General features: G+C 37.1%; 1 protein-coding gene across 2 annotated transcripts in view; it reads right to left on the reverse strand.

Moving 5' to 3' along the window:
* LOC106139352 (oxysterol-binding protein-related protein 9) overlaps positions 1–11,404 on the reverse strand; it is a 68,311-nt gene that overhangs the window by 29,352 nt on the left and 27,555 nt on the right. The window contains exons 2-8 of one of the 2 annotated variants that reach the window (XM_060949666.1): positions 9,970–10,098; positions 9,454–9,633; positions 8,140–8,217; positions 7,590–7,640; positions 6,081–6,147; positions 4,891–4,986; positions 2,898–3,006 (exon numbers count right to left, since the gene is read on the reverse strand). In XM_060949666.1, the coding sequence (XP_060805649.1) occupies positions 2,898–3,006; positions 4,891–4,986; positions 6,081–6,147; positions 7,590–7,640; positions 8,140–8,217; positions 9,454–9,633; positions 9,970–10,098 (710 nt within the window). Of the gene's footprint in view, positions 1–2,897; positions 3,007–4,890; positions 4,987–6,080; positions 6,148–7,589; positions 7,641–8,139; positions 8,218–9,003; positions 9,101–9,453; positions 9,634–9,969; positions 10,099–11,404 lie in introns of those variants that run through there. The other variant, XM_060949665.1, reaches the window with a different exon arrangement.

Here is an 11,404-nt window from a genome sequence, read left to right on the forward strand (position 1 = left end):
GTACGTATGTAATTAAAACTAAAACAACTAGTACTGAAAATCTACCCAATAACAAAACAAATATTGACAACCCTACATTATTTTTGTGACGCACTGACAACACTGGAAATATAGGATCGACCGACTTTGTAAACCAAATTTATATAACGCTTTAAGTAGTCAACATTTCCATTTTGTACCATGACGTCATAGAAAAAAGGTTCGTATCTTTGTTTATACACTTTTTTAAGTTCATACATACATATAATAACGTCTTTATATGCTTGCTGCTTGCGGGGTAGACAGAGCCAAAAGTTTTGCATAGACTGACGAAGCTGATAAACTTGACCTCTTGCTTTGTCAAAGCCATAGGCGTTCAAACAAATATTAAAAGGGACTACTCATGGATTCTACCCATGGATGTCGTAAAAGGCCACTAAGGGATTCATCTTTCAAGCGATTTGAATCTCAATTCTATCATCAAGCAGAATAACTGAACGTGGCCTATCTTCTGTCTTTTCAAGACTGTTGACTCTGTCTACACCGAAATGGATATAGACGTGACTATATGTATGTATGTGTGTACTCCTACATATACGCAGGTATGTACATTTATTCCTTCCTTCTACCAACATTTCCATTAATACTCGCCTTATGTGTTTGCTAACCTGATTTGACGTCATTAAGCCAAGCCATACCTTGTAACCTATATTAAAAACTAGAGACTACTTCGGGATAAAAAGTACCCTATATGGTAATCAGCTACCTACATACCCAATTTCATCGTAATCGGTTCAGTAGTTTTTGCGTGAAAGAATAACAAACATCCATACTGACATCCTAACATACTCACAAACTTTCGCATTTATAATACTTATTAGTAGTAATATATGTATATATACATATATGGTCTCTGCCTACCCCTCCGGGAAAGAGGCGTGAGTTTATGTATGTATGTATGTATATATGTATATAGATAAATCTATGTCTATAGAGACATTCAACATGACCAAAACCATGGAAGCATTTATATCTTCATTATGAACAAAATCTAGTCTATCTAATGGTGTCGGGAACCACACGGCACGAATAAGCAGTGCAAAATAAAGTGCAGCGACCCGCCAAACCAAACGGTTGGCGACCCCTGACCCCCGACCGTTGCACATATTTGCATAAACAAGTTATGCAGTATACACACGTCACTACGACGAGAGTTGAATACAATATTCAACTTATTGTTTCACTGCAAAAGTTTGGTTATGATTTTGGATCGTATCTTTTGTTGTCTGTAAAGTTTATTTTATAAGCCGACCCAGTGAGAGTCGGTTCGCGAACGAAGGTTTCCATACTATAAAATTTGGTTGGTAATTTTATAGTATGGAAACCAAAAAAAAAACAAGACCTATTTAGCATTGTTATTAGCATTAGCGTATTCGAATTTTAAACAAACAGTTACACTTGAGTAACTGAGTATTTCTTAGCTTCTTATAGTTGCATCGTGATGATAAATAGCCTAAAGCCTTCCTCGATAAATGGTCTAATAAACTCAAAAAGAATTTTTCAATTCGAACCAGTAGTTCCTGAGATTAGCGCGTTCAAACAAACAAAAAACAAACTCTTCAGTTTTATAATATTAGTATAGATAAGCCTAAATGAGCGAATAGTTGCCCATTGCCTAAACGACGGTTCCCATGTTTATAAGCTTTTCCTTGACTTCATTTTATATTAATTTGCAATTATGTGTATTAATATAATAATTAAATCAAGCAAACTTACGCAGTTTTAGGATTTTCCTTGAATACAAACCCGAACATCACACACGCTAACGTTAAACGCAAATCCACAACTATGTTTTCGGTAATAATTATGTCGAACTAAGATAATTATTACATCAACAAATAATAATTAACCCTAACTGTATCGCCAAGCATTTGTAACAGTATATTCCGGTTGTAAGTGTATTTGAAACTAACGCTTTTAATAATTATTCTTTGTCTTATGCTCTTGACAGGAACAGTCGTGGTCAGGCGGCATATTGCACTTTTTTCTTATTACATACATACATACATATGGTCACGTCTATATCCCTTGCAGGGTAGACAGATCCGATAGTCTTGAAAAGACTGAATGGACACACACATTGTAGGCTACGTTCAATTGCTTGGCTTAATGATAGAATTGAGATTCAAATAGTGACAGGTTGCTAGCCCATCGCCTAAAAAAGAATCCCAAGTTTGTAAGCCTATCCCTTAGTCGCCTTTTACGACATCCATGCCTGCATTTTTCTTATTTTGTGTAATATAATTTTTTAATGCTAAAATAGACTATATAATAGTCATTAAGCTACATAATAATTTAATGTAGGCGACGGACTAGCAACCTGTCACTATTCAAATCTCAATTCCATCTTAAGTCGAATAGCTAAACGTGCCCTTTCAATCTTTTTGAGACTGTTGGCTCTGTCTACCCCGTAAAGAATAAAGACGTGTATATATATATATATATATACCTATATATAAATACCATGACGGCCTCTGTGGCGCAGCGGGAGTACACTTGTCTGTGACACCGGAGGTCCCGGGTTCGAATCCCGGCCAGGGCATGATGAGAAAAGAACTCTTTCTGATTGACCTGGGTCTTGGATGTTTATCTATGTATATAAGTATTTATTATAAAATATAGTATCGTTGAGTTAGTATCTCGTATCACAAGTTTCGAACTTACTTCGAGGCTAACTCAATCTGTGTAATTTGTCCCGTATATACCTACCTATACCTATTTACCTACCATATCATACAAAAAAAAAATATCTGTGAAACTTGGTAGTGTCTCTCCAAAAAGATTTGTGACAGAGAGAGAGAAAGTAGAAAGATTATGATTTTGCACTTGCACTATTGTCACTATGGGTACCTACTAACCTTGGCCCCGGCGGCGTGGTGCCGACAGGTTCATCATCAGCGTCGTAGAAGTCATCCTCGCCTTCCGAAGACGAGTACGAAGTGTCCGGCACGAAGAGTGACATGGGTCCTGTGCCAAAAATAAATGTATATATTATATTTATATAATATCTTATAAGAAATATAATAAACACGTCGAGACGAAAAACTATTCCTTAGTATATTGTCTCGTAGGACGGTAAACGTGCGTCCACATACATACATACATATAGTCACGTCTATATCCCTTGCGGGGTAGACAAAGCCAACAGTCTTGAGAAGACTTGAAAAGGCCTCATTCAGCTTTTTGGCTTAATGATAGAATTGAGATTCAAATAGTGACAGGTTGCTAGCCCATCGCCTAAAAGAAGAATCTCAATTTTATAAGCCTACCCATTAGTCGCCTTTTACGACATCCATGGGAATGGGAAGGAGTGGTCCTATCCTTTTTCTATTTTTTTTTTGTGGTCGCAACATCTGTTTAAGTCTGCCCCGTATGTATTTATTTATTACTACCGACCCGCCCCGGCATCGCACGGGTGCAAAATTATAAATGTTATTATAACTACCTCTTGAATCACTCTACTTGTTACAAAAAACCGCATCAAAATCCGTTGCGTAATTTTAAAGATTTAAGCATACAGACAAACAGACTAAAATAGCGACTTTGTTTTATACTAAGTAGTGATTTTTAAGAGCGTCCGTGGTAAAATCGGTAAGGTGCACGGTTAAAATGCGTGTGACACAAAAAGGGCACAGGTTCGAATCCTACCCTGGCCATGTACCAATGGCTATTTTCGAAGTTATGTACATTAACTTGAATACTAACTGATGCTCTTACGGTGAGGGAAAACATCGTGAGGAAACCTGCACATTCAGGCAACTGGATGTGTTACCATGATCGATCCCCCCTTGCAAAAAGGTTGAGGAGGTCAGACGGGAGTCCCTTCGTGTAAAAACTTTTTAACATTTTTTTTTTCATTTATTTTAACTTTAAAACGTAAAAAGGCAAAGACAACAACACAATTTTGTACTTTCAGTACTTACCTATGGAAAAACATGATTATCATGCATTATTTACTTGGAATTTCGACAATATCATTGTAAAATCAGTCAATTATAAAATTAAATAAAAAAATAAAGTTTCACATGTGGTTTGGCCGATATATTTAATTGAAATCCATTTTAATGTATGTCCAGAATGAAGTTATTGTTTTATTTATAGTGAGTAACATAATACCGGTACATTTTTGCAAAAAAAAAACTAACAATTTAGATTTATCAATTACACGAATGACATTGTGCCTTCAAATTGCTTACTATGAAGTTATAATTTTATCACTTAACCAACTAGATTATTTAAGAAAATAAAATGTGTGACAACGGTGATAATTTTATATACATACTAGAGGCCGCCCGCGACTTCGTCCGCATGGAAACCCTATCAATCCCGCGGGAACTCTGGGATAAAAAGTAGCCTATGTGTTATTCTGGGTCTTCAGCTACCTACATACCAAATTTCATGGTAATCGGTTCAGTAGTTTTTGCGTGAAAGAGTAACAAACATCCATACAAACTTTCGCCTTTATAATAGTAGTAGGATGTAATAGTCATTGCCATGTCAGTCATGTGCCGTGTGGTTCCCGAGACCAAAAATAAATAGGACCACTTCAGCTCGTTCCCATGCATGTCGTAAATGACGACTAAGGGATAGGCTTATAAACATGGGATTCTTTTTTTTAGGCGATGGGCTAGCAACCTGTTTCAATTAAAATCTCAATTCTATCATTAAGAAAAGCAACTGAATATCGCCTAACAGTCATTTCAAGACTGTTGGCTCTGTCTACCCCGTAAGGGATATAGACGTGACTTTATGTATGTATGTTGAAAAACTCGTCCAGTGTAAAGTAAGTATCACTTATCGGTCAAACGCAGTAGTTTGATGTTTTTTTATAAATAAATATCCAATACATACTTGTAGCCGCTATGTCTTCTAACGGCATACTTCGTGTAGAAGTTGTTAATTCACTGCATTCAGCTCCAAGTTCCACGCGTGGCGATAGTTCCGCATCTGCCACAAATTATAAAATCATATTTAACATACATACATATAGACACGTTTATATCTTTGCCGGGGAAGACAGAGCCAACAGTCTTGAAAAGACTGATAGGCCACGTTCAGCTTTTTGGATTGAGATTTAAATAGTGACAGGTTGCTAGCTCATCGCCTACAAGTGGAAACCAAAGTTTGTTTGTTTGTTTGTATGTTTGTAATATATTTATTGCACAAAAATTTAGTTAGGTACAAGAAAAAGTACCTACATAGTTATAAAATAAATAAATCACTTTCAATGGCGGACTTTTCCTATCCCTAAGTTGCCTTTTACGACAATTAATTAGATTTAAGAGGTCTATATTTGTAAATTGACGTCCGGTGAAAATGCTGCAGTATAGTTTGTTCCGCCGCTTCTTCTACACATGCGCTTCGGAAGCGGTAGTAGTTACAATTAGATTAAAGTGATGTGACGTCAATAAGTGATACCTTGTAGCCAATTTTGAAAATAATTCTATTCTATTCTATTCATGGGAAAACATTGTAGTGGTTATATTGGAAAATGACGGAAAACACACGGCACAGATATTTAATTATATCAATAATCAAATCAATTGAGAAAGTTTATTACGGATTTGCCTTGTATGTGACGAATCATGTTTGATCTGAATTCCATCATTAAGCCATACAGTTGAACGTGGCCTGTTTGCTCTGTTTACCCCGTAAAGGATAATGACGTGATTAGTATGCGAGTGTCCGAATCTTATCTTTAACATTGTTTTAATAAATAATGAGATTAATGATGAGAGTGCCGTGTGGTTCCCGGAACCAATACAAAAAAGAATAGGACCACTCCATCTCTTTCCCATGGATGTCGTAAATGGCGACTAAGGGATAGGCTTACAAACTTAGGATTCTTTTTTAGGCGATGGGCTAGCAACCTGTCACTATTTGAATCTCAATTCTATCATTAAGCCAAATAGCTGAACGTGGCATATCAGTCTCTTCAAGACTGTTGGCTCTGTCTACCCCGTAAGGGATATAGACTTGACCATATGTATGTATGTATGAGATTAATTTAAAATATTTTTCTATAAATTTAACGTAGGTACCTTGCTTGATATGTGCCTGTGTATTTGTCGGTCCTTGATATATACCGTTAATTGGATTTACTGTATTCTGAAAGAAAACATGACATTTAATTCATATAATAGCTACATCTATGTACTAATTTTACAAAAAAAAAAAAAAAAACAAAACGGCACCTCACGCATTCTATCATCAGCCAATCATAGAGCGCGAAAGTTTATTATTTAAAAACAATAAGTAGGTATGTAATATCATTGAAATAAAGTGCTTAATTATTGATCCGGCTGAAATGGTATTCTTTCTCGCAGGCTTAGACAGATTACATATTTCCACTTGCAATGATCCCTGCATATTTCTTTTGCATCATCCACATTCATCAATCTTTTCATGCAAGCACATCGTCTCAATAGTACGTCCCCGATTTGATCACCTTTGGGTAAACTACATATTTCCACTTACAACTTGCCACGATTCCTACATACTTCTTTTGCATCATCCACATTCATCAATCACTTCATCCAAGCTCGTCGGCTCACCAGTTCGTCCCCGATTTGATCACCTTTAGGCAAACTACATTTTTCCACTTGCAACTTGCCACGATTCCTACATACTTCTTTTGCATCATCCAAATTTATCAATCACTTCACACAAGCACATCGGTGTACTAGTACGTCCGAGTTACAAGTTACATCCATTTCATTCCGATAAAATCTAAAGATATCGAGGGCTTTGCGAAAATCCTGTATGCTTTTGTAAGTGGCGCTAAATTCGCGCGAGTAGGTGGTGCTAAATTCGCACAGGTGTAGCTGCGGGTAAAAGCTAGTAAGTAATTAGTAAAAATAGAGGAATAGCATTCGTGGCAGTCAGCTTGTTTTTGCGTAAAATAATAAAATTCGTCGTGATCGGTAAAAAGAAATGCTATTGTTAACTTTGCTAATGCTTGTTTACAAGTGACGGTATACTGTGTCTCGTGAATATTATCAGTCCCACAAGCCTAATGTCAATCGATTAACGAAAGCGCTGTCATCATAGATAAATATATCACTAGATGTAGTGTTACAATATCATTATATAAAATATATACAAAAATAACTATAATTTTATTCCAGCTATTACGCAGTATCTAGTGTTATAATAATCTACGGCGTTACCGGCTCGTTAGTTTGTTTGTAATATTTATATTGCACAGTAATTTACACAGTTTCAACAAATACTACATAATTACAAAGGAAATAAATCACTTGTAATGGCGAATTTATCCCATGAAGGGATCTCTTCCAGTCAACAAGCAAACAATAGAGGAAGTTAATAATTTAGTAAAAAAGCGCCAAGTCGGTGTGTACATAAACGCTTCCGAGCGTTTGACATTTGGCTAAAGGGCCAGATAGGAAACGTTCAGAAGAATAACTTCGTGAGCAAAGCAAATATGCATATAGGCTTGTGTGTATAGGCCTTAACTTTAAATACCGACAAAACATAAGTTATTACATAATGATATATACGCTTAAAACAAAAGTACAGTGTAACAGTACCTTAGCTATTTGAAGAAGCACTATGGAATGTTTTATATTATCCAACATTGCCTGCAAAAGAAAAAAAATGTGCCTAAGTAAATTCTACAATAGTTTAGCTTAAATATAACTTAAAATTAGCGAAATCTTGGATAAAAACTTAATTAGATATGGCGAAAATTAATATTTTAAGCATCTGCGGGAAGATAGTTTAATGTATGTTTGTTTGTGTCTTCCCATATCAGATTCTTTCATTTTAGTGTTAAATAAAGTTTATACAAATAAATAGGAATTGAATCAGACAAAAATAAAATATAATAATGCCATAGTCTGTTATACTATAAACTGTCTAAATATTGATAAAAAATATATAATATAAAAAATTTAAGAAATATGTAGGTATGTACATTGAATAGTGTCCAAAGTAGATTTTTTCTTTCATTGTTAATTGAAAATGCCTAAGAAATTACTTACTTCGATTCAAATGTTTACTAGATAAAGTTGTTCAATGCATATTATTGAAACAACACTGTAATTTTGTTTAATGGTAAATATTGAATTGCGCCCTTACATTGGAATGGTCTAGAATGACCTGCCCTTTACTCTTCTCGTGAGGATCCGCCAACTCGGATACGCGCGTGCTCATTTTCTGAAACAAAAATAAGAAAATGTTGATTTACTTTTTAATTAATTAAAGCTGAAACCTATCGAGGGACTATCAAAAAGTTTTTACATACTTACATACATACATATGATCACGTCTATATCCTTTGCTTGGTAGACATAGTCAACAGTCTTGATAAGACTGAAAGGCCAAGTTCAGCTGCTTGGCTTAAGATGGAATTCAGAATCGAATAGTGACAGGTTGCTAGTCCGTCGCCTACAAGAATCTCAACTTTATTAGCCTTTCCCTTAATCGTTTTTTACGATAACCATGGAAAATATATGGAGTGGTCCTATTCTAAAGTGCCCTGAAACACACGGTTTGTTTTTATATTTAAGCATTTTGCTTGTGGGTCTCGGGCTAAACAATCCAGAAAAAGCAGGGTCAGAATCAATGCAGTCTGAAAGCCCGCACCAAGTTGTAATACAAGAAACTCATAGAACTCGTCACATCAAAATTGAAACGCACTTGAACTGCTCTGTCGCCGTGTCACGACTTTGAAAAGAAGTTTCTTGTATTGGAACTTTGTGCTGACCGACTTTTGCGCCGCATCTGGACTGCTTTTGGCGTGTCACTCTTTTTGGGCTGCGCAGATTGTGTTTCGTCTAAACACCCGACTTATTCAATCCAGTTACCAGTGTCATGGTCCAATCCAGGTTTCTTATTTCTAGGAAGCTGACGATGTAAGACTGTATCACCTATTTCAATTACATACTGCGGGACTAATCCTCTGTTTAATTATATCATCCGTAATTACAGAGTTATACATACATTGACCAGTTCGATCATGATCTGCAAGTAAGCGTCCGCCTCAGATATCCGCCTCTCCAGGTCGCCGTGGCGGTGTCTCGGCGCTGGCATACTGCAGGACCAATCCTCTGTTTAGTTATTATATCATCCGTTAATATAGCGTTATACATACATTGACCAGTTCGATCATGATCTGCAAGTAAGCGTCCGCCTCAGATATCCGCCTCTCCAGGTCGCCGTGGCGGTGTCTCGGCGCTGGAATACTGCAGGACCAATCCTCTGTTTAGTTATTATATCATCCGTTGTTATAGAGTTATACATACATTGACCAGTTCGATCATGATCTGCAAGTAAGCGTCCGCCTCAGATATCCGCCTCTCCAGGTCGCCGTGGCGGTGTCTCGACGCTGAGATACTGCAGGACCAATCCTCTGTTTAATTCTATCATCCGTTATTATAGAGTTATACATACATTGACCAGTTCGATCATGATCTGCAAGTAAGCGTCCGCCTCAGATATCCGCCTCTCCAGGTCGCCGTGGCGGTGTCTCGGCGCTGGCATACTGCGGGACCAACGTTCCCTTCTACCGTGCCTCGATATTGTGTCTTCTAACGCTCGCACCCATCTCTCTCTTTCTGAACCGTCTCGTGCCTGTAAATGTAGAAGGTTGTATTAAAATTTACTGTTGCTACTCGCTTTTCGCGCCGGTCGCATCTGCTCATTCCATTAGGAGGAGAGCTCGGGGTATACCTTTGACCATGGACCCTGGATTGGGCGAGTCAGATTTTTACGCGAAGCGACTACCATCTGACCTCTGCAACTTTTGCAGGTAAACCTAACCCGTACGGATCGATCATGGTTACACATCCTGAACGAGGATTCCTCACAATATTTTCCTTCACCGTAAGAGCATCGGTTAGTATTCAAACTAATGTATAGTACCGCGTCTTTTCCCTATTAACATGATACATATATGATGATTCGTACCTGAAAGTGGAAGGTCTTGTGGTCGACAGTGATGGTGAAGGTGGAGTCGTCTTCATCATCGATGCCGATCACCGCCGCGCGAAGTCTGACACAGCCGCGACGCACGCCCCGTGTCATCTTTTCTTTAGACTAGAAAATACAAACAAACTTCTTACAATAATGTACTTATTATTAGATAAAAAATTGTGTGAGAAAAGCGAGAGGAGTTCTTCCTCTTGGGGTTAGTTCTGGTAACATTCGCACCTCTTTAGGGGTTAGTAGGTTTTACCCCTTTTTTACATTAATCTAGATTTTTGTTACTTTTATATATCTCGACCGCGAGTCCTTTGATTTACTTACTTATGAAATCCCTAACCAATTATGATAATTCAAAGGCGCTTCCACCAGAACAACTAATTTAATATGTGAATGGTCTCAAGCAGAGGAATATATAGTTAAATTTTCTTGTAAATATCTGTTTGGTAATAAGATACTTTTTAAACACTGTCGGATTTCAACTACTACTACTACTAAAATCTACTAGCTAGGGTAAAGGTACACTGGGTGGCTATTACTATGTACATACATACATACATTTGGTCACGTCTATATCCCTTGCGGGGTAGACAGAGCCAACAGTCTTGAAAAGACTGAATGGCCACGTTCAGCTATTTGGCTTAATGATAGATTTGAGATTCAAATAGTGACAGGTTGCTAGCCCATCGCCTAAAAAGAATCCAAGTTTGTAGGTAAGCCTTCCTTTAGTCGCCTTTTACGTCATCCATGGGAAAGAGATGGAGTGGTCCTATTCTTTTTTGTATTGGTGCCGGGAACCACACGGCATAATTAAAATATTACTATGTCACTCCTGTTATTTCAAAAATACACGCAACTTGCCAAATTATCCTACTCAAAAAATTAAAAATTGCAAATGAATGCCACATGACTTTGTGAACCTGAATTAACATACATTTCAATGAGTGCACTCATCTACAGGTTGTTTCAAAATATTTTCGTAAATATCATCACATCGTGACAGTAATCATCGCAATGACTTTGTTGATAATAGGCGGAACAAATGAATGAATCAAAACGATGCAAGTAATGTGCAACCTTGGACGCGCACGCGCAACGTATTACCCTATTTTATAGATGTGGGTCTTCTGAAATGACTTAAATACATTAGATGTCAACATTAAGGTGCTATATATATATTTTGTTGAGGGAAATCATCGTATCCTTAATGCAATATGGGTTCGGTTTCCCTGTAAAGAGTGCAGAGGTCAGACGGGAGTCTCTTTATGTAAAAACCTGTTCAATCTAAGAACATGGTCGTAGGCTCACCCCGGGCTCCTCTCCAACGAAGAGAGGATGTAATCGGGACTAACGTCAAGCGGATCATGATGATTATGATGATGATCATTGATAATGATTGGTTTAAAAAATTAAAAATACT

Source organism: Amyelois transitella, chromosome 19, assembly GCF_032362555.1.
Source record: "Amyelois transitella isolate CPQ chromosome 19, ilAmyTran1.1, whole genome shotgun sequence".
In the NCBI taxonomy this organism is placed as follows: domain Eukaryota; kingdom Metazoa; phylum Arthropoda; class Insecta; order Lepidoptera; family Pyralidae; genus Amyelois; species Amyelois transitella.